Genomic DNA, 24877 nt, shown 5'->3' with positions numbered 1-24877 from the left:
GGTGAAGGTGATGAAAGGGTAGGTAAAGGCAGAGAGGAGGGGAAGGGATGTGAATGGGACGCGAGTGCGAGACGATGGAGAGGAAACAGATGACCAGGTAGACGCAACCTCACTGGCCATGGAGGGCAAAGAAAACAAAAGAAACAGAGGATGAGAGAAAAGGGGGAAACAGGAGAGGAATGGAGGAGTGAAATGCATGGAAACAAGATGGGGAAAAAATAACTACAGAATGGGAAAACAGAGAAACACCTAGGTAAAGGATGGAAAACAATACATAATTGAATGGGAGAGGCAGTGAAAAATGAAAAATCGCTGAACAGCTGGTTTGCATTGGTTTTTTTTTGTAGTAACATTTTTTTTTTATTATGAAACAAATGATTTCTGACTGATGGAATGACCTCAATCTGAAGCCAATGCAGACTACTTCAGGCAATTTCTCCCACCTATCTTTCTTTCTCCCCCCCCTCTCTCTCTTTCACACTCTCTCCTTCCCCTTCTCTCTCTCCCTTCCTCCAACTCTCACTCTCTCCCTTTAACAGGGTGTTGATGACACAAGAGTGCACGTATGAAAAACACATTTTCCTCTTCTGTACACTATTACCAAAGGTTATTACTTAGGAATGAGATTTGCCTCCCGCTTTCACCTGCACATGTGACATTTGAGTAATGTGCTACCTAAGCACTTGGACATGCTACTGCGTGGCGTGTGTGCTACTCCACGTGTGTGAAGGTGTGCATGTAAGGGGTGCATGTGCGCATGTGTGACTGTGTGTGTGTGTGCGTGCGTGCGTGCGTGTACAAGATGGATAACGAGCTGTTACTGACAGGGCAGAGAGGAACAGTGGACACCTCGGTCGGCACATTCTCTCTCCACCTCTCCCTGGCTTGAAACTCTCTCCCCCTTCTCATTCTCTTCTCCCACTGCCTTGGAAGGCCCCCACCACGCAAGCGAACACATTCACGCGCGCACTGACAGGCCACCACACACAAGAGCTCGGCCATTAGTGGTGACTGAAGTGTAAAGAGTCCATCAGCACACCTCGCTCCATCTGAGAGGAGCCTCATTGTAGTGTGACAGTGGGACTAGGGGAGGAAAAGGAGGGAGAGAGAGAGAGAGAGCGAGAGAGAGAGAGAGAGAGAGAGAGAGAGAGAAAGACAGAGAGAGAGAGAGAGAGAGAGAGAGAGAGAGAGAGAGAGAGAGAGAGAGAGAGAGAGAGAGAGAGAGAGAGAGACCGAGCCTGAGAGAACTAAGAAGAAAAAGAAAACATAAAAAGAAAGAAAAAAGAGGAAGATGTACCAGCTGAGATGGCTCGGGCTGTGGCTCGCTGCCCTTTGAGGAGTACCATCACAAATATGTGATTAGAGTTTTGACAAAAGTTTGAATTCTCATTATGATGTCATAAGGACTTTGCAGGGTTTTCAACACACGGGTCTATGGGAGCTGTAGAATGTTCAAGTAAAATTCTAGAAGAACTGGGGAAAAATCCTTACTGCTCAAAGGGTTAAGCAGAGGTGCCACTCCAGCTCATGGTGCATCTTCATCTCAGTGCTCGTAAGTCAGCCAGACACCCCCACTACACCCTCACGCCATCCACAATGCACAGAGAAGGAGGCAGGGGATACCCATAGGAAATAACCAACCTTGTCTTGCTTGGCATCAGAACAGGAAGAAAAAAATGAACACTAACTAACTAACGAAACAAACAAATGAAACAGCCCACACGCATCACAGCAAGTGATAAAAGATTTTTTTCCCCTAATGAGGATATTAATTGGACTGCAGCCTCGTTCTCCATGCCCTGGAGCCAATAGCAGGCCGCTTTAATTTTTTATCAAGGTCAGCAGGGGCTGGAAACAATGCATGTGGTCTGTGCATTAAGTAGACAAGGGGGGAACAAACAGACAAACGAGTGGCCTTTTTTTTTGTGATTGTCTTTTTATTATATTTTTTTCAAAAATTATACATCAAAGAGGTATCAAAGAGGTACCTTATGGATAAGAGTACAAAATAAAATGAAATGAGCTTAAAAATACATAACACTCTGAACTCGTGCTGGCAGCAAACTCAAAGTCTTCACAGAAGGTCTTTAAGGGCAGCAGCTATGCCCATCCAAGTGTTAACAGTGGTTTCCTTTGCCTTATTAATCTTTGCAGTTGTACCTTCCAAACAGACTATATAGTGGAAAGAGACTATCCAAAATTTTCTAAGATTTGTGTCTGGGTGTATCCATTGTTGCAGTATGGTCTTCTTAGCAGCAGTGAAACCTGACATCAACACTCTTTTTTCACACAGAGAAAAATTATACATTGAATCATCATTAAGTAAAAGTAAGCAAGGGTTCAAGTCAAAGTCCAGTCCTGTGAGATCACGTAACATACGTGTGACAAAGTCCCAAAAGCGTTGAATAACTGGACAATCCCAAAACATGTGCAGGAATGTGCCAGTAGTCCCTGTGGTACAGATGCTGCAGTGAGGATGGGTTATGTGTTTCATGAGATATCGTTTATAGGGTGTATGGTAGAAACGATGGATAGTCTTAAAATGAATAAGTACATGACTAAGATTTTTAGAGGTAAGGCAAAGATTAGACCACACTGTTTCCCAATCTGGTTCGAATCCTAACCAAGAGAGTTCCAGGTCCCATTTTGATAAAATCGGCAGAGGTTTCTGAACACTTGTGAGTAAATTGTTATAGATTCTTGAGACAGCACCCCTCGAACACATAATGGGGTTAATCCAACAAAACATTGGGTGGTCATTTAAATTAGAGTTCCATGGGACGCCATAAGCTTTCATGGCTGAGCGTAACCTGAGGTATAAAAAGAATGAGAACCCTGGTAAATTATAATCCTGTTGGATATCCTGGAATGTGCGCAAACCATGTGCATCAAACAGATTAGAGAAGGTGAAAACACCCTTGGATGACCACGGAGGATAAGTAAAAGGTTTATGATCCGACAAGAAGTAAAAGTTATTCCATAGCGGTGACTGTTTAAATAGCTTCTTTGAAAGACCCAATGCTTTTTCAGCACTGCTCCAGGCAGTTAGTGTTGAAGAAACAATGCTACCCAGTTTAGGGTATGTTTTGCGATGACCAACCCCAGTGAAAGGTAGATCTTGGAGCCTATGAGGATGAACTAAAGCAGATTCTATGCTTCTCCATGGTACTGCACTTTCAGTGTCTACCCAAGTGCGCATTGCTCTAATTTGAAATGCCCAGTAATAAAGTTTAAAATTAGGGAGTGCAAGCCCCCCTTCCAGTTTTGTGCGTTGCAAGACACAGAAACGCAGCCTAGGTTGTTTGCCACTCCAGATGAATTTGGATACTGCTGAGTTCAGTTCTTCAAAATATTTCGGCGGCGGTATGCATGGGATCATAAAAGACAGGAAGTTAAGTCTGGGTAAGACATTCATTTTAACCGTACTTATCCTGGCTTGCATTGAGATTTTAAGATTAGTCCATCGCTGCAGATCAAGTTTTATTTTCTGACTCATCTCACTGAAGTTCATCTGGATGATCTTTGGCAAAGAGTCTGTTATTTTAACGCCAAGATAAGTGAATGATTTAGTAAATGCAATATTGGGAGGGAGGATAGTATGTTGTGAGACGGTATTAAGGGCCATTAGAGATGACTTATCCCAATTTATTTTGTAACCTGACATAGCACCAAATCGATTGAATAATTGTAACACGCCTGGAATAGACACACTTAGGTTTGATAGGTATAAGATTATGTCATCTGCATACAATGATATGTGATGGTGTGAACCATATAGTGTAATAGGGGATATAACTGGACTCTGTCTAAGGGCCTGGGCTAATGGTTCCAATGAGAGAGCAAAAAGGAGAGGTGATAGAGGGCAGCCTTGACGACATCCTCTTCGAAGTGGGAAAGGTGCAGAATGGGAGGTGCCTGTTGAGACTGAGGCCGTGGGGTTTTTGTAAAGGGTCTGGATAGTACCTATAAACTTAGGGCCAAAGCCAAAATGGTGTAATACAGCCCACAGGTAGTCCATTTCAAGTCTGTCAAACGCTTTGAGTGCATCTAATGAGAACACTGCGCAGGTATTGGGATATGTGTGGGCGTGTTCAATAATATGTAGTAGGCGGCGCATGTTGTCTGAAGCTAGCCGCCCTCTGAGAAACCCTGTTTGGTCATAATGTATGAGATTGTCCATAATGAGCTCAATACGGGAGACCAAAGCTTTAGCTAGGATTTTGATATCACTATTTATTAAGGATATAGGGCGGTAACTAGAGCAGTCTAAAGGGTCTTTATGTTTTTTCTGCAACAAAATAATAAGTGCAGCATTTTGATCCCGGTGAGGAGTACCATGTTCTATGGCAAAATTCATGGAGCCCATTATGAGGGGCCCCACTACATCCCAGATGGCCAGGTATAGCTCTGGGGGGATGCCATCGGGGCCTGGGGATTTCCCCTTTTTAAGTGACTTGGCAGCCTTGCATAATTCCTCTAGGGTTATGGGTTTTTCCAGGACTTCTCGATCCTCCGCTGATAACACAGGAAGGGTCAGATTATCTAAGAACTTTTTGCATGATTCTTTGTCAAGAACCACCTCAGAGGAGTACAAATTGGAATAGAATTCTTTGAAAGTGTTATTAATAGCTCTAGGATCAGTGAGAATTTTCCCATCCCTGTTTCTTATTAAATCTATGTTTGCTTTGGACTCTGACTCTTTTAACCTCAATGCAAGTAGGTGACTAGTTCTATCTGAATGGAAATAATATTTCTGTTTCGTTCTGTGAATAATAAACTCAGCTTTGGACATCGATAGGCTGTTATATTCTAGTTTCAGTGATAGCAATTTTTGACACGCGTCATCTGAAAAAGACTGGGCCTGCTCACGCTCCAGAGATTAAATTTTTTCTTCTAGGTCATTGAAACGTATGTTTTTCAGTCTTTTGGCCTTCGATGAAAAAGCAATACAGAACCCCCGAATGAAGCATTTTGTAACTTCCCATAGCATTTGCGCATTTGGGCACTGCTCTGTATTAAGTTCCAGAAATTCCACCAGCCCCGTTTTGAGTTGATCTAAGAACATCTTATCATACAGCAGTGAGTCATTGAAGCGCCATCTACATGGTTTAATAGCTGTGGGCATAGGGGCTATTGAGCAAATAATGGGAGAGTGGTCTGAGATCAATATAGGCAATATGTCAATAGAGTTGATGCACTGATATAAGGGAGTGCTCACAAAAATATAATCAATTCTGGAGAATGATTTGTGTCTTGATGAATAAAAAGTATACTCTTTCACAAATGGGTTTTGAACACGCCATGGGTCTATTACAGTCATTTCTGTAACAAAACTATTGAGGAGAGACGAAGACATAGAAGCAGAAGAGGTATGTGTATCAGAGGAGCGGTCTAACTGTAGGCTAATGGAAGCATTAAAGTCCCCGCCTACCAAGGTATTGTGGTCACTGAATTGTAGCAGTGTTTCCGTGATGTTGTTAAAAAACTGTTGATCCGGGTCATTTGGGGCATAAATGGATGACAGTAGGAGTTTGGTGTGGTGTACCGTGATAACAGCATACACAAAACGACCAAGGTCATCTCCACCTGCTAAATGTACAGCTACCTGTAAAGACCTTTTAGCCAATATCAATACACCTTTTGTCTTATTGGGAGCACAGGAGTATGCCAACAGCTTATAATTCTTGTTCTGAAAGCGATTCACGTCTACTTCTTTCAGATGGGATTCTTGAATTAAGGCTATGGACACTGCCTTTCTGTGCAGGAACTCTAGGCACCGTGTTCGCTTCACAGGCGTGTTGAGGCCACGCACATTCCAGGATATGATATTTAAGCTAGACATGGTTTAATCTATTTAAGAATGTTACAATAGGATTGAGAAACCGTAATACAAAATTGCCCTCGTTAATACTGTTCATAAAGACAAAAGAAAAGTGAAAAGCTGCCAGACACGGTAAACAAATAATAACAACAACACGCATAACTATATACAAAGGCTTTACGAGCCGCAAGGAGTTCGTTTGAAAAGCCCCTTTGGCCAGTAAAAAAAAAGAAAACATTTGAGTCGTGGCTCCTCCTAGCGCTGCAATCCCGCTCCCCCCTTCCCCCCACTCGTTACATGGGCATTACGTTGAGAAATGAAAAGAAGGCAATTGGTATTGCTCAGAATAATAAAAGAAAATACTAGCTTACTGCAAGCCAACTGAAAGTCCCTTGTCCAAGAAGACAGCCTACTGTGCGCATCTAGGTAGCCTGCTTTAAAAAATAAAAAAGGAAAGGTAAACGCTTACCATCAAGAGCCTGTCAACGCCAAACAGAAATGTTACCCGTAGGCTAAACCTACATAGATCTAGACAGACTCTGCTTCAGTGGGGCTACTTGCGGTGTGGGTAGGTTGTTCGACTGTGTCCATCTGGAGTTCTGTCTCTACGTGATCCATCTCGGAGCTTTCGACGTCCGCAGGTGCGTCTAGCCTTTCTCTCGGTGTGGCGATGGCACTGGCTGCTTGTCTGTCGTCTATCCTTCCTCTCGGTGTGTTGTTGGCACTGGCAGCCTGTCTGTCGTCCCTCCTTCCTCTCGGTGTGGCGTTGGCACTGGCAGGCCGCCTGTAGGCGAGGTTGTTGGACAGGAGGAACTGCTCTGCTTCGGCGGGTGATTGGCAATGCGTGTGTCCTCCCCCGCGGTGTGTGATCTTCAGGGTGGCCGGGTATAGTAGGAAAGTTTCGATCCCAAATGACTCGATTCTCTTCCTCACGTCAGTGAAAGCCTTTCGCTTCTTGGTGGTCTCCGCACTGTAGTCGGGGAAGAAACGGATGGTATCTGAGCCATGCATAACTGAAGGCACTGCTCTCGCACCGTTGAGGATAGCTTGTCTGTCATTGAAGTCCAGCAGTTTGAATATGACTGTACGAGGCCGGTTATTGTTGGACCTGTCTGCATAGACGCGATGTGCTCGTTCTATCTTGATGTCTCGTCCCATTAGAGCAGGGATCCATTTAGGCAGGCTTTCTTTTAAGAATGAGATGCAGTGGTCACCCTCCGCTCCTTCACTCAAGCCGACTAAGCGAAGATTGTTTCTCCTGCTCCGGTCTTCCATTTCAGCCAGTTTGCTGTGCAGCTCGTCGATTGTCATCCTCATAGCAGCGACCTGGTCTCTGTCCTGCCTAGCCGCTGACTGTGTAGAGTCGCACCTCGACTGAACGCGTTTCACAGACATCTCGAGCTGTTCGATTTGGTCTGTAGCTGAGGTTACAGTGTCCTTGGTATTCTTCAGTTCAAGTCTTAGGTCGGTTATTTGCGGAAGGAGAACATCATCTAAAGCCGATCTGACCGCTGTGGTGACAATGGTGTTCAGCTCCGCTCTCTGTTCGGCTAGCGCTTGCTTCACACCTGCTAAGATGGCGCATTCCAGCTCTTCTCTTGAGATGCTAGTCGACGTTTCCTTGAATTTTTTCTTCTGCGGGGATCTTTCGGCGTCTTTGGTGGGACCACTGGAGTGTAGTGCCGCTGATTTCGATGTTTTCACGTAATTCAACATAGTTTGCCTCCAAAGAATATGAAAGTGACGAGTGGTGAGAGGAGCTCAGCAAATTCACGTCTGCACCGCCATGAGTGGTCACGTGACTCCACGAGTGGCCTTTGACAGAATAGGGAATAGAGTTCTGAGCCCTGGATTCATCTCTACTGGGTCATTCTCCATACGCTCCAGGAGCAGCACAGCGGTGCGCAACACAGCACAGTACAGGAGGGCACAGCACAGCATCTTGTTGCTGAAGCAGTCAGAGCCTTAGCAAAAGATAAATTGAGAAATATCTGCTGTGCCTTGTTCAAGAAAACAACAAGTGCGGGGTTGGTCGCAAACAAGGGAGGGAAATCACAGACACAGGGAAAAAAGGCAACAGATAACAAGAGATAACACGTCCCTTTCCCTTTCCCTGATGCCTGCCTGCCTGCCCAACTGCCTAATGCCTTTCAAGAGGCGTCCAGCTATCATCTCTTCTTGCCTCCACGCTCCTCCCTCCATCTCCATCATTTTTCGAGAGCAGTAACTAGTTCAAACCCTTAAATTTCCAACAAAGCACACACTCATGATGACGATGTGTCTTTCACTACCGGCAAAGCACACTGTCAAGACAACGTGAGTGAGTCTTCAACATCCTCACGGTCACGTCACATGATGAAGACGTGACGAAGTTGATATGAGGATGGCATATATCAGTGATGAGAGAAATCAGCGTGATGTCTTCTGGGACGTTTGAGGGCCCGGCAAACGTACTGCTAACTCATAGAGAGGTGATCCGCGGTGAAGTGAAAGCCCGATTGGGAAACTCTAACTCCCATTGTCATTGTGACACAGCACACAAGTGTTCACTGCACACAACGAAATTGCATTTGTGCCTCACCCGTGCAAGTGGGCAGCCCCCAATGGCGCCCCAAGGGAGCAGTGCAGCGGGTCGGTACCATGCTCAGGGTACCTCAGTCATGGAGGAGGATGGGGGAGAGCACTGGTTAATTACTCTCCCCACCAACCGGCAACCTTTGGGTTACAAGTCTGACGCCCTAACCGCTCACCCATGACTGCCATTAGAATGTGCCATTAGAATGATGCGAGGGGGGAAATCGCTAACGCCTTTGGCACCCCCTAAAGGGGCTGTCATGCTTTGGGTGACCTCACAGACCTTATTCCAGACCAGTGAGTGTGTGTCTTTGTGAATGTGTATGTGTGTGTATGTGTAATCGCGCATGTGTGTGTGTGTGTGTATGTGTGTATGTGTGTGTATGCGTGAGTGTGTGTGTGTGTGTGTCCAGGGGAAAGAAAAGCAATCATCCTTATTTACCGGTGCCAGTTCCAAACATTCAACTGCCCAGGGCGGTGTCGAGATGACAAGAGAGAGAGAGAGAGAAGGGCTGCCGTCCCGCAACATTTAAATGAAACCCACAAAAGCCACACAAGCTGGCGCAGGGGGGCACGGTCAGGAGGAAAGCCAGATGAGCGAGGCCCCGTCGGCTGCCCTCAGGGCCTGTTGGCATATGCCACCTGATGGCTGCGGTCATAGCGAACCTGGCGCTTTCCCCCCAGGACCATGCCAGCACACACAAGAGCAAAAGCCAGAAGCCAGCCAGCCAGAACAAAGCCAAGCGCGCACGTCAATGGCGGGCGGTTGGCTGTGGTCGTGGTATTATGCGGTCGTGGATAGTTTGTCAATGACAGAGGGCTGGCATGCATGAAAAGCAGTGATGAACTATTAGGAGTGATGATGTGGGTGAGCTTCGTCGTGGCAGCTTTTCAATGGTTTCAACAAACACCCAATAATGGCTGAAGGTTCTATGGACATACCGACTTGTAGTACGTTTCACTTTAACAACGCATTTCAACTGAAAACACAAACAGCCTGTGGTGATCGTCAGCAAATCAAACTGTATTGAAGGCTGCCCTTTTAATAAAAGACAACAAGAAGGATTTTAAGTGTGCAGACTTCTCACTCCAAAAACTAGAGTCAGCCTTTGTCCAGCACCTTTTCCTGGGATGTGCACAATCTTCACCTTCAACCAGACACACCTGTAGCCAAGATTGCCCACTCACTCACTCACTCACTCACACAGACACACACTTATCCAAAATACAGAGATGAGATGAGAATTTAAAAATTTAAAAAGAAGTAATAATGAGCTCCAAAGGGAAAAAATCATGCAGATTTAAGACATTACCCTGCCGGTCAAAGCAGTCTCGTCAAAGGGACGAACCACCAAACGGTAATAGACTAGCGTTTGATTGTCCATAAAGGCGCTTTGGTTCGGGACCCCAAGGTCCGCTAGCCCCTCAGTCCAACTTCAGAGGGGGTCATGATGATGATGAACACGTGGCGTGATTCGCAGTAGCGCCGCTCCTGTCCTCACCATTTAAGGGGGGGAAAATGGCATGTCATGATGAGAAGAGTTACAGTGTTATTGCACGCGTGCTCCCTTATAGTCAACAAGGTCCTCACGGACACGGAGGCCGATATTTTACAGCCGCCCATCTTCTCTTTCCCCGAGCCAAAAGACTGAGCACCTGCTTCTTGTAAAGAAAGGCAGTGTGCTTTGAAATTGCCTTTCAGGAGTGACTTGGTGTTCTTTGACTTGATATTGGGCTCCGGTGATTAATTGTGTTTTCATTGACCTGTCCTGCGCTGTTGGAAAGCGCAATGTCAAGTCCGGGAGCGGGAATATATTTTACCTTGTGTATGTTTTTTTTTCTTCCCTCCTTCCTCTCCTTACCTTGCCGCTACGCTGTCGTTTAATTAAAAACAATTCTGATGTATGACCTTGTCGCATAAACAAATGTCAAAACAATACACATAGTGTATATAGTACATGAACACATGTACAACCCCCCAGCAAAGACTCAACAAAAAGTTGATGTTACAGACTACAGTATTTGGTGCTTCTAAGTTTCAAGGTCAGAATCATGAAAGTAGGGCGCTTTCAGAGCCCAAGGAAACATAAAATGCAGTTTTTCTGTGATTATTTTATTTGTTATGAGAAAAATGCCATTCCAAACATATATGAGCCTGAGTGAAAAAGTACGTAATTGCCCCTGCATATCACAGTTCCAACTTGGAACTTCCAAGGCCAAAGCCATCACTAACAAGACCAGCATTGAGTGCGTTTACATGCAGTTCAGTATCCCGAATATGAGGCATATCCCGGTTATGATCATATTCGGGATAAGGTGTTTATATGAGCACAGAACGTAACATCCCAGTCAACATTCTTGGCCGTTGTAGAATTCTCTTCAAATGCGTGTAGCCTGGATACCAGCGACAGCGTTCTATGGGAAGTCCCTGTATCCGGGATAAGGTGTTTACATGCGGCAGTATCCCGGCTTCTGTCGGAATACTCTACCTAGCATATCCCGATTTCTCAGTATCCCGAATAAGGGCTTATTCGGGATACTGACATATTGAGTGCGTATACATGCAGTTCAGTATCCCGAATATGATCGGGATATTAAGTATCCCGAATTTGCGTTTGCGCATATAAACACTTCAGTATCCCGAATAAGCCCTTATTCGGGATACTGAGAAATCGGGATATGCTAGGTGGAGTTTTCCGAAAGAAGCCGGGATACTGACGCATGTATACACCTTATCCCGAATACAGGGGCTTCCCATGGAACGCTGTTGCTGGTATCCAGGCTACACGCATTGAAGAGAATTCTATAACAGGCACATATGTAGACTGGGATATAACACTCTGTACTCATATAAACACCTTATCCCTTTTGATCATAACCGGGATAAGCCTCATATTCGGGATACTGAACTGCATGTAAACGCACTCATTTATATGCTCAAACGCAAATTCGGGATACTTAATATCCCGATCATATTCGGCATACTGAGCTGCATGTATACGCACTCATTTTCACAAGTTTAAAAAGTCAGAGAATGCGCACACATCAGTAGCACAGGTGCTGGACTAAACATGACATAACTAAACAATTTTGGGAGCATCAAACAGTGTTGCGTACCTTTATTTTCCCTTCAGTTTTTTCACAAGTTTGCCAAAAAACATATTGATAATCCCTAAAAAGCGTCTGGGGAAAATATTCTGCGGACATATGAAACAAAAGTTGAACTTTTTGGAAGGAGTGCATCGTGCAACATCTCTGGTATGAAATGAACACTGCATTGGATAATAAAAAGAATATGTCAAAAGTGGAACACGGCAGTGGGGGTTTCATGGTTTGGGGCTGTTTTGCAACCTGGACATAGACAACAACCTATGATTGAAGGAAGCATGAATTTTGCTTACGAATAAATTCTGAAGGATAATGTCCTGCAGTCAGTCGTTTGTAACCATTTGTTTGTGCTCATGCTTGGAAACCCTACACGGTGGCTGATTTAAAACAATAATGCAAAGAACTGTGTGAAAGACTCTTTGTCTCTTGTCACAAAAACTTGACTGAAGTTGTTGCTGCTGAGGGTGGTACAACCACTTATTAGGTAAGTATACCCGTAGGGGGCAATTACTTTTTCACACAGGGCCATGTAGGTTCAGATAGCTTTTTCCCTTATTAATTAAAACTGCCTCGTAAAACAAGCAATCCAGATCACCATCAAAATTGAATCACTTGTTCCTTTAGTCATTTCCAACAACTCCACAAAGTTTCATCCAAATCTGTTCATAACTTTTTGAGTCAACCTGCTGACAGACAAGCAAACAAACAGCCAAACAAACAAACAGACAGACAGACAAACAGACAAACCAACGCAACTTTTTTAATCATTAAATATCTTGCAACCTTTTTTTATCAGCCTGTTTTTCCGGTCGCAATATTGCCCGATCATGATCGGCAGCCGATCGATGGGAGCATCACCATTAAATAGTGAGGTTAATGTGATTAATCATACTATTAGGAACAGCAGTTATATTTCACAGCTACCCAGGTTTAATTTCTAACAGACATTTCAATTCCAATATGTACCCATGACATCATGCTGCGATCCATAAACATTCAGGAGCAGATAATAATAAAAAGTCATTTAGATGTGTCAGTCTGTAAAAGGTTACAAAGCCATTTGGAGATCTGCTCTTCTGTAAACCAGTGAGAGCCATTTCCCCCATCAGAGGGAGCACACACACACACAGTTCCCAGCCAAAGCAGTAGGCCTGCTGAAAGGGCTTACAGAGGACCATCACCTAGCTCTTCCATGCTGTACTGAAGAAAAAGCTCAGCGTCATCCTTTCCCTCTGTTGATGACACGATAGACCCATGCTGAGAGCCAGTGGCATTATGACTTGATGACACACAAAGTACAAAAATTGTTGAACTTTGGCCATGTGTACCACTGATGCTTTTTTGTCGAAAACACTCAAAGCAGTAGGAGCAAGCAATACTGCAACAAGGTTTTTTGCCAGACATCTCTCCCCATTGCATCTAAAAATGCATTATGCACCCATCTTTGTACAAGAATAATCCTTTGTTTATGCTCCTGCCTCCTCTGCCAAGTAGCCTACATATTTTAACACCACTGAGGTATTGAGACACACACAGCTCTTTGATCACTCATAATCTCCTCAACCAAAAGAGGACAAATGTGTTTCTGTCAGACCAGGAAAAAGAGAATGTTTCTAGGCCATAATGCAGCATGTCCACTGAGTGATTTATCCTTTTAAATGGCTTGAACGCATGCATAACCAGCGGCTGACACGATACGCTGATTAAATGGAGCCAGCAAACCCCCATGCCCTCCCCTCCAAGCAGAGCTGACGGCTGTCTCACAGCATTCTTACAACGCTACAACGCGCAGCTACGCCAGACTAATTCAAACATCTGGTGCACAAATAACAGTGCATGCAGTCAGATGTGGCATCTACATACGCTTTGTGTAGCATTTGACACACATAGTAGACCCTCCCCTTTAAATGGTTTTGCTTTCTATGTTGACCTGTAGCCCCTTCTAAATGAATGCAGATTTTTCTAAAACGAAAATGTCTTTGTGTCACATGCATAAACCCATCAAAATGCCATGGTATTTGAATGGCGTAAATACAGTAATTATATCGATTTGAACAATTGCTGCTTTTGGCTGTGGATCGTATGAAATATAATGTAACATTTCCTTGTGTTGAGTTGCTTCCGGACTGTGGAACTGGAAGTGCATGTTCGTATGTGCACGTGTTGTTAAACCCACAAATTAACAAAGTTGCACAATTAGAAAAAACAGTCATGCAGACTGTGGTTCGTTTAATTGCTCCCCTTTCAGACCGGTTAAAAGCAGCAGTACTGGGAAAGCACCTGACAGTAGAATCTATAATGACATCACCCTACAAAGTAATTACACACAGAACAAGTAATTAGAAAATTATTGTAACTGTGGGTAAAATTTTGAGGTTAATTTTCGTCTCGCCAATGGCATTACTATAGCCATAGATATGTTCATGATTACAGCTACCTGAGACTAAAAGAAATAAAAAATAACTAAATTAGGAGACAGAATCCGGCCAACAATTATTTCTGTCTGGCACACAGAAGAAATATGTATTGCAGAAATATATGAGACTGTGTTTAAAGACAGAACCCCTATGCTAGCCTAGCGAGCCAGACCCGTACAGCAAAAAGCTGTACCAGGGTCTAGGAGGGCTGGGCAGCAGTGTGGGCGGGATAAACGGTTGCTTCAGCACTCAACGCCACGCAATTGGATGGCAAACAACCAATCCCCACACACTTCTGTGTAACGTCACAGCTGTCTTGTGAAGCGGCAATTCCGAGCCGTCGTAGCAGTGAATGCGTGTGATCACCACAGCCACAAACAAGTTTCCTAATAAATCGTGTTTTCACTTACATAGTTCAAAAATGCCTCGTTTTCAACCACACGGCCCTTCTTGATCATCCAGCGAAATGCTGAGCAATTTGGGGCTTGTTAAATGGTTACATTTATGATTGTTGTCAACATGGCATGTTCGGTGTTAGCTAGCTAGCTGTATACCCATAACTAATACACGGCTGGATATTAGCTCTGTGTAATTGACGACAGATTGGCTAGCCGCTAGCTCGGTAGACTCTAGGTGTCATTCCCATCTATTTAGTAAGCGACTTACAGACTTTCAAAGCTCCCAAATGTCTCGTTTTTAATGACATGGATCTTATTGGAATTTGGGGCAGGCATATAATACAAGGCTGGATACCTAGCTCTGTGTTATTGGCGACAGGTTAGCTAGCCAGCGAGGGCTCCTTTGTAGGTGGAGCGGCAAATTCGAGCCGTCGTAGCAGTGAATGCATGTGATGACCACAGCCACAAACAAGTGTCCTAATAAATCGTGTTTTCACTTATACAGTTCAAAAATGCCTCGTTTTCAACCACATGGCCCTCCTTGATCAACCAGCGAAATGTTGAGCCATTTGGGGCTTGTTAAATGGTTATATTAAGACTGGATACCTAGCTCTGTGTTATTGACGACAGGTTAGCTAGCCACTAGCTTGGTAGACTATGCCATTCCCATCTATTTAGCAAGCTACTCAAAGACTTTCAAATCTCCCAAATGTCTCGTTTTTAATGGCATGTGTCTTATTAGAAATTGGGGCAGCAATTTCATTCTACACCTAGTGTGTGACTATCTGGTTCTGTAAAATGCTCAACTTAGCTTACCGAGCTAGTTTAAAACATCGAATGATCAAATGGTATTGTGTTGTGATCTATTTGTGTCCGATAAGTTCATGGTGTATTATTACATCAGTCCATGTCAGACACGAAATGTATTATCATCCAGGCTTTTTAAATGAAGTGCACTTTCGTGCTGTACGTAGCACGGACGGACACCATGCTTCTTCTTAGAAAGTTTCCTGTTTACTAAGTAGCCCGGCCCCCCTCGCGATTTGATTGGCCCTGTCATCGGATAACTTTCAGCCTCGCAAAACGACCGGGGTCCGCTAGACTGCCCCCGGGAGCAAATTCAATTTGCGGTCGCTAGGGGCGTCTAGATTTCTAGGCTACCCCTATGTAGCTCTGCTCTGACCAAAACCAACACATTCTTGTTGCTCAGTCAGGTGCTGCCCAAAAGTCAAACATTGCTTTTACTTTTAGCATAATCCAATACCAAAACGTTTTGACTTTAGGTTGCTTTACATGTTTGAAGCCGAATTATCATAGATAACAACAGGGAGACCTTCTGCTTGTCCAAACGTGTGTGGTTATTGCTCATGGAAGGTGGCATAGCAGATTCAGAAGTACATTTCACCGCGTTACAAGTTAATGAACCTCTAAAACAACTTTGGACACATTCATTTAGATTGCTTCTTCAAGCACCAAACATCCAATTTAAATGTTTGAAGTGGACCCTAAAAAACGCAATATTTTAGAAAAATACAGTGAGAGGGTGGGGTGGGGTGGGGGGTGCTTACCCTGTTCAGATGAGCGTTCCTCAACAGATGGCTGGTCATCTTCTCCATGCACTCCTCCGCCTGGGCCAGGAAGCCCTTGGGGAGCCTGCTGTGGGCCTGCCACTTCTCCACAGCCTGGGCCACCACCTGCGCAGCCTGGAGGAGGAGCAGAGGCTGCTGGGGAGGGGGAGAAGGAGGAGGAGGGTGGCATGGGTCGACAGCACCGGCGCCAACGCCCCCACCGTCCCCTCCCCCGTCCCCGGCCTGGGAAGCTGCCACCAGGGAGCCCAACAGCTGGCACACCGATTCCCACACCACCGAGCCGGAGCCGGAGCCGGAGCCAGACTCGGAGCTGTGCCCGTCTATGCAGAGCATCCCGAGGGCGTCTGGCAGCTTGCGCAGGCCGCAGAGGTTCTGGAGGAAGCGCGCGTGGGCGAGCAGCTCTCGGTCCTGCTGGTCACTGCTGCTTGGCGAGGGGAAGCGGGGCTGCCGGGGGTGGGCGGTGGTGGTGGTGGCAGCAGCAGCGGCGGCGAGACACGATGTGGAGGGTCCTGCTTCATCCTAGTTTAAAAAAAAAAAAAAAAAAGCGACTCTCTTAATTTCTCTTAATGACTACTAATGCTATTATACTGTTCAGTATATGGGGCAACTGTGGCCTAATGGGTAGGAATTTAGTCCTGATATCAAAATGCAACAGGTTAGAACCCAGTACCATTATGCAGAATGTGAGTGGGAGAGTAGCTAAGAACTACAACAACTTTGTCCATTGCTGAAATCACCAATGCATACTGTGTACAACTTTTTATTTTTATTTTTTTTCCAACCATGTTCACCCTATTTAGTTCCTTCATGTTTTGCAAATTCCCCTTCAGTGTGTGTCATTATGTTCCTTAAAATCACACTTCTACAGAGCATAATTATTTTAATTAATTATAATTGAAATGATCTTCCCTTTTGATGTGAAGTATCATACTGTATAACCAACCTCTACCTGTGATGGAAATCAGTGCTTGTCACTGTGGAAACCATACCGTGATCAACCCTAGGGGTGGGCGATATGGCGATATTAATCGTGAATCGTAATATTGAGTACAAAATCGTCTCGAATCTGCCAAAGCGAAGAATCGTATAGATCGTCTTGCAGTGAGGATGTTAATTGTCAGTATTAAAGTGATGTTTACTTAATTGTGTTTTCACTTCACTTTTATTCTCTACATTATTGTATTTTAATTGTGCACTTTATGAGAGTGCCATCAGTGTGTTAACATTTTAACTGCAAATTACAAATTGCAAGCATATCAAAAATGTTTTTTTTTTTTTTTGGATGGAAAAAAAAAAATCATGTTAAAAAAATGGTGATATGACATTTTTGCCACATGGCCCACCCTTAATCAACCCCTTTGCTACAGTGCTCTGCTCTGCAGTACCTCTAGCTGCTTGTCTGTGTCTGCACCACACAGGAGAGACTCCGTGTTGTTTTCTGTCCCACAGCCGGAATCCAGATCCAAGTTGTCTGTCTGCTCTGTCTCCAACAGGAGTGCAGAGGAAGAGTTGGGGTCCTTGGAAGATGATTCCATGAAGCCATTTCCTGTCACACACACGCACACACACACGATTACATACACACAAAACTCAGACACAAAATCTGCCATTACAAAACCTTGACACGCAGAGAATTATCACTAATAGCAGTCAACATGCACAATGAAAAACGAACAGATTCACAATGTGAGTGCAAACAAACCGGTGGCGGGTGCTGTCTGGTATGTTTTAAGAGATTCCTATTGGTGAACTAGACAAAGAAGGTGTAGGTCAGAGGGCTTTGCCATTCTGTTTAGTGGCACGAAGGTGCTTTTTGGTTGAACTTGGAGATATTTTGAAAAATAGCCCTGATGAAGGCCATTGCAGGCCAAAACATGTTGACCATTTTAATTGGTTCTACTAGAACTAGCTCAGTTAAATTAAAAGCTCTTTAATGAAGACGAAGAGTGCCTTGGGATATTTTTCAAAATATCTCCAGATTCCCTTTGGTGGTAGCATTTCAACCATTCATCAATCTGCTCTGATGGTAAGTTAATTCGTATGATGTGAATCAGCTCCTTTGATTTTTTTTTTAACACTGAGCGTACTGAACATACTACCGCCTTGCTAACTGTTAACTGTAACAAGGTCACTACCCTTGGGTTTCAACATTGAATTGTAAATGTTGTAGAGAGCATGGAGAAGTGGAGTAGAATTGCCTCGCAGCCGGGACTCAAACCCGGACCTCCTGAGGTACCACACTGGGGCTGTGACGGTGACACCAAAAGGTTGCCATGATGACAATCACAACACACTCACAACTCTAGTGATGGCCACTCCATCCCATGGAAGATAAGCTTTACAGCATGTGAACAACAAATAAATGGCTAAATTCACGAGCTGCTTCACAGTGTGTCCAAAATGTACTAGCACTAGCAGTATATTTCACCGACGTTTGGTTGGGGGCCAGTGCCAACTTCCTGCTCTCACCACAGTGCATTAATGCTGAGGTCTTGCTCCAAATCGGCAGCTTGAGCCGACCAACGCTTCTGTTAGTATCAAGTGTTAAAGGAGAAGTCCAGTTTTTTGAACATTAAGGCCATTTTCTGAGTGGTCTGCAATGTTTTAGAGTCCCCCTCACCGTTTATTTAATGATTGCTGCAGTCTCTGTTATTTGGCTGATTTGGATTTGATCTCAACTAGCTTTAGAATGGCCGTCTATGGGCACCTGCAACTCTGTTCTTAAAATCACCTTTAACATTTGTTTTGAAGAATATGCAACTCAGCAAGTGTTCAACAGTATTCACTGGTGTTCCTTAGCAATTTTTGTAGCGAAATATGGCATCTGTCATGTTTTATGTGTGTTTTATGTAGCAATTTGTAAATTAAGTTTCACTTTCACTTTCACTTTCTTTCACAAAATGGCAAATAAAAAATGACAGAAGCCAAATTTCGCCTTGAAACTTGTTAGGGACTGCTAGTGAACACCCCTAACCACTTTGTGAGCTGTAGACTTTCGAAAACAAATGTTTAAGGTGATTTTAAGAACAGAGTTGCAGGTGCTCATAGACGGCCATTCTAAAGCTGGTTGAGATCAAATCCAAATCAGCCAAATAACAGAGACTGCAGCGAACATGAAATAAACGGTGAGGGGGACTCTAAAACATTGCAGACCACTCAGAAAATGGCCTCAATGTTCAAAAAACTGGACTTCCCCTTTAAGAGAACACGAGCGCTCCATTACTTGGCCCATTTACTTTTATGGAACCTCAGTGCTGCTGACGTACATGAGCACAGACCTGATTTTTCATGCGCAGCCCCTTTCTCCCAGACACACAACCCTGAGGCTAGTAATGCTGGTCAGTAATTTAAAAAGCTGAAATAATTATGGCATTGGAGTGCTCTCTAGAGAGTTTGTTTCAAAGTTCCCCTCTGGTGATTATCAAAAACAAACACACATTTCTGTCTTGGAAAAAAACATTCAAAGCCTCAAGATCATTCAAAGCCTAAAATGCTACAGAAAAACACCTCTACCTCATTTAATTGGCTGAAATAATTAAAACAATATACAGGCTGTTTCAGGGCATAGCTTTATCACAGCCTTACACTGCCACAAATGCTCTAAAATCCAACACATTTTTGTTTTCCATGCTCAGGCCATGTATTGATCTCATTACAGAACATGGTCAGGGTCATGTGCATATAACAAAGCAAACTATTTTCATGAGGGGATCTTCTGCATGTGCCCACTAGTATAAACCATCAAAACCTATACGTTTACAGATTCTGCCTTCATAAGACATGCAATCTCAAAGTTACGTGAATACTGTATGCCAACACATATCCTAGTAGTACACACAGTCACTACTTGAATTGATACATTGCATTATATTTCGCTGATTATTTTATCCAAAGCGACTTACAGAAATATACATGGCTACAGTCCCTGGAGCAGTATGGGGTTAAAGGTGCCTTGCTCAAGGGCACCTCAGCCATGGAGCGTGATAGGGAGTGGAGGGGTGGAATTCAATTCAAACCTGCAACCCTCTGATCTAAAAGGGCCATCTCCTTCACCATTATGCCACCACCACGGCTTCCCAAATTGAAATAAACACAACCAGCGAGTCAATGCATTGGACTTAATCAAACAACCACTTCAACAGAATCAATGCAATCCCTTAACTCCGTTTCAGAGTTCCTCGCTTCAACCGCAACAGACTTAAATATGCTTTCATACATCAATCGATTCTTTTGTTAAATCAGTCATAAGACTGCATAGAGTTATCACTCCATGTTGGTAAGATCCTCAAGTTATGTGGGTTGTATGTAATGTATGTATGTCTGTATATAGGCCTGTGTCCTCTGTCTTTTGTTTTGTTTTTTTGTCAGTTGAGCAATAGTCTTGTGATGTGATGCTATGTGTATGCCCTGTCTTAAGCAAGTGTTGCTCAGGGACGCAAAAAGAATGTCAGTTAAAACTGACAATAAAGTCTAATCGTATCGTTGTGTATCATATCGTAAATGTACCGTTTCTGCTGTGTTTCGGCAGCATCTTGGAGAGTAGCAGTTCCTGGCGAAGTCGCAGCACCTCGGCCCGTAGGCTCTCTGCTTTGGTCTTCCAGGACAGCTCCGAGCGGCCGAGCCTGGCAGCCAGGTCCTCTGCATGCTGCCGGCCTGTCTTGCCCGGTGGCCTGCCTTTAATGAGGGCGATGGCCACTGCTAATTTCACTGACTTCGTGTAGCATGTCTGGGCAGCATTCTCTGAGGAGTGGGGGGGTGGGGGGATTGAGAAAAGTGTGAAATACTGTAGCCTAATTAAATCCATGCAAAATGGCACTTTGTGTCATTTGCTGTAGTTTCAAAGTAGGCCACAATGGCCGAAACCATGTTCATAATATACATTTCTCCTCATTAAGAAAAATACATTTTAAGAGAAAATACGTATATAACAGACACACACCCACACACACATCCATAGGCTTCAGTGTTTTTTTTCTTCTTTAGGCCATCAGCACATCTGGCCAAGTACACACACAATATGCTGATTGAGCAATACTCTCTGGTACCAGGTTGGACCCCCTTTTCCCCTACAGAACTGTGTTGTTAACTTCCTGCAACAATACTCAGGTAAGCTGTGGCATGGCAACAATCCTGAATTGGTAGGCTACTAAAAGGGGACAACACAATATCTCTTCTATTACACCACCAGCCTGCAGAACACAGGATGGATCCATGTTGTTGACAACACATTTTGCTATTTGAGTTATTGCCTTCCAATCAGCTAGAACCAGACTGGCCTCTCTCCACTGACCTCTGACATAAAAAAAAGCATGATATTAGGGGGAGTCTTCAGTGATTTTCCTACCCCACCCCTAATAGAACCAGTTCTAGAGCTCTAGCTATTTAGGCAAGAAAATACTTCACCTGCCGCTTGGCGGCGCCCTAAAACTACACATTGAAACTGTTCGCAGAGGTTGTTGAACCATTTTACAAACTACAACTACACAATGGTTGTACACGCTGTGAATGATTGAAGAACAAAAGTCAAAACAGGTTGGACTGTATCAACGAAGAATGATTCCGAAATGTATAGTGTAAAGAGATGTAGAACTGACCTCCCAGCAGGTGGCTAAATCAAGCTATCAATCGCGCTACAAAATCAGTATTATAACTAGCCTACAAATCCCTAACCTGAGGCTCGCCAGGGATCTCTATAGTGTACGAAAATGCTGTCTTTTCACATATTCCCCATCGTAGTTCATAAAATCAATGAAACAAATAATCTAACCAACTACGTGATGGTTAATCAAGCTGGTGTTTCTCCATGAGCTAACTCTTCTTGGGGTCGGTTGAGAGGCTAGTGTCGGTAGACGTAGCTTGTTTGACAATCACATCAGATCAGAACATCACAGGACTTACTGGATACGAATTGATTTTCGCGACCACTGTCCATTGTTGATGAAATATTAAAATCCATTAGCTGATGGTTACGTTACGTTTGATGTGATTTCGCATTGCAACAAAATCCATTGATCCAGTCGGAACGTCTGGTCTGCCCACCCAAAAATGAGCGGGCGAAGTAGTTCACTCGTGGTGGGGGAAACAAGCAGATTCGTCAGCGAGTGGCAGCTGTTTAGACTACCATCGAACTACTGAAGTTAGAGCGTATGATTCTTCATGGCACGTCCAAAAGGTAAGATTTTCGCTTTGTTGATGAAAAACAAAATGCACTGCAGGCAGGGTAGTTTGTCCATAATTAATCAAATTAAATTAAACAACTTTAATGATTCCGGATGAAATGTGACAACTAATTGCATGCACAAATGATAATATTTACGACAGATAAACATATCACAAACTTGAATAGCCTAGCACTACATTCGGAGTGGTGCTGCTTGTGGACTATTTCTAGCGTTTCGCTGATGGAGAAAACGCACTGTGCGCTGTCAGCTTAGCCACAACGGTTTTTGTTGGGCTATACTTCATCCCCAATTGCGAATGAGAAAATGACATTAGAATTGAGATTTTTGGTTGAAATACAATGCTGTTGTCGTTGACGTCATCACGAGGCCACGGGGAGGCACGGGAGTCCGCATATTGGAATGTACCCTCGTACCACAGACCTGAGGTCTGTGCCTCGTACATTATGCAAAATCGAGCATCTATCACCTTTCCTGGTGAACCAGAAGCTATGTGTTGACGACCAGGGGGCTGGGCTACACAAACCTGTTACTAGGTGCGATCGAGATGTGTCAACGCATGAATGCGCATTTAGACAGCAATGCACCCTGGATGGAAAATGCTGCATGACGGTTAGATTTCCTGTCAAACTTCGAAATTTCGTCGACGTTGCGTTGACGAGGTGACATGTCACATGGTGTAAAACTATCGCGGGATGAATGCGGCTGCAGTCAGATCTTGCAACCTCTGCAGTTGCTTATCCCCTTCAACGCTCGTCGGCGCTCGTCGGCGGACTGCCTCCGAGGTCACGCGCCCATGAACTGGTTGGTCAACAACTCACCCACGTGTGTATATGGGTCTTGTCTCACACCTCTACACAAGTTTGCGCAGGTCCCCACTTCAGCTCCTCCTCACTGCCTGTCCCCCCACTCCTCACACGTGGTGTGTTAGTAGAGCAAACGTCTCGTTCATATTTGTGGCGACTTTAAATGCGCTGTATTTAATAACACCCACATCGTGACAACAAGTTCTCGCTTACCTCCGTTGCGCAACGTCGACGCTCGCAATGAAGTCGTATGGGCTTACTTACAGGCTACTGGTTCACCAGGAAATCTATCACCCATCTCATCTAGGGAATGGTAGGTTAGGTTACTGCCAAGTGTAGGCCTACCCCTAAGTAGCCTACAAGATGCATCTTCCAAACATAATTGTATATGATAATTGTATAATTGTATAAACACGATGTTGTGAGGAGGGACAAGACACCGGCAGCCAATCACGTGAGCTATTTTTTTGACCGACCGCGGTTTCCGACAATCAGAGGTTGAGTTGTGAGCAGCTAGGTTCGCGCAGCCAGGGGAGAACAAAAATGTAGAACCCATTGCCTAATGTTAATGAACTTTGAAGCTTACTTTTTTTTGTTTTTGTTTGCAAAGTTATGTAATGAACTAACTACAGTATTTTCATCAACAGAAAGGACCTCAAGATACAGGGGGGCTGTGATGACCTGCCACTGCCATCCACTTCATTTCAACATGGACGAAAAGCAGGTTTGCTTAGTTTGCACGTTTCATTTGCTGTAGGTTTCACAAGTACTTCTGTCAGTACTGGCAGCATGGCAAAGTACAATGCCCCAACCGCCAGGGCGGTTGTGTCAAAGAGGTCACACACCGGGAATTTCTGTCAGCTCTTCTTAATTATCCCTCACAATTAACGCTGACCGACAGCTGTAGTTAATTTCGATTAATTGAGCTGCGTTTTTCCCTCAAAATCTCAATGTTTGCCAAAAGGCATTTTTGCATTTCATCGGCTAGCCTAAAGTAACACAGTCCATGCTATAACCACGGCTGTTTGTCTATATTATTTGAGAAACCAACAACACAAAAGGTCTTCAGCATGTTGAGTGTAAACAATGCTAGTCTATAGGTCTTTTCTTTCATTTATTCTTTCCCAACACCACCAATGACTGCCTTGGCTTAACCCCCAATGTTTTCCTCCAAAAATGGGTGTAACGCACATGGCACACGTCACGCCGGTTATGCTCATGAACGGCGTGATGTGTTTCATGTGCGTTTTGCCCTTTTATCTGGGAAATCTTTCGGCAAAGGGTACAACACTAGCCCATAGGCTATATTTCGGTCTTTTTGTAGCCCTCATGAACCGGTAACTTGCATGCCGCGATTTCAGCACCACGGACAGTTACTCCACAGTTGGGCAAGTAGCACCACATTTTACGCAGATCATTTCAAGAGACCGGTTTGTGCCGTTTGTAATTTAGGTCTTGCATTTAACTGACATGATATTGCCAGCTAATAAGCAACATTCAATTCAATAATTTCTGAATAGTTCTTCTACTTTGATTGACTGGCGTCTTAAAAGCAAGCCCAACAATAGCGACTTGTCAAAATAAAGCCCATGTCGCTTATTGTAGGCCTAAGCAGAATTTGCAACCATGTGTGAAAAGCATTTCTACTAAAACTAGTTGGCCTAATGTTAATAAATCATGTGGAAGTTGTTACAATGCCCTAAGCCTATATGAGAAAAGCCGCACGGCTCAAATGCAAAATGAGTTACTGGTAGTTGCGATTTCTATTATAAGGCCACAGGCCGTTATATCATTAGTGATCGTCACCTCGCCAATGTAAAATTCCAGGCAAATAAGTTAAGAATTTTCACCCATGGCCTCACCTGACGCAGTCGCCAGGTTACGGTACACTGTAACAAATAGCTGTTAATTTAGGGCAATTCTGCAACAGCATTCTACTGTTTTTTGAAAAAACAGACAACTACTGTGAAAATACTACTTTGAGT

At 44.1% G+C, this 24877-nt stretch overlaps 1 protein-coding gene across 1 annotated transcript in view; it reads right to left on the bottom strand.

Annotated features, from left to right (window-relative positions):
• Window positions 1–22020, bottom strand: part of mei4 (meiosis-specific, MEI4 homolog (S. cerevisiae)) — a 67925-nt gene extending 45905 nt beyond the window's left edge. Inside the window, exons 1-4 of the mRNA XM_063223190.1 lie at window positions 21806–22020; window positions 20414–20647; window positions 17293–17453; window positions 15887–16426 (exon numbers count right to left, since the gene is read on the bottom strand). Of these exons, the coding sequence (XP_063079260.1) occupies window positions 15887–16426; window positions 17293–17453; window positions 20414–20647; window positions 21806–21863 (993 nt within the window). The 5' untranslated portion in view covers window positions 21864–22020. The remainder of the gene's footprint in view (window positions 1–15886; window positions 16427–17292; window positions 17454–20413; window positions 20648–21805) is intronic.
• Window positions 22021–24877: the final 2857 nt, after the last annotated feature.

Source organism: Engraulis encrasicolus, chromosome 18, assembly GCF_034702125.1.
Source record: "Engraulis encrasicolus isolate BLACKSEA-1 chromosome 18, IST_EnEncr_1.0, whole genome shotgun sequence".
Classification (NCBI taxonomy): Eukaryota; Metazoa; Chordata; class Actinopteri; order Clupeiformes; family Engraulidae; genus Engraulis; species Engraulis encrasicolus.
This window is presented reverse-complemented; position numbering and strand designations above follow the sequence as displayed.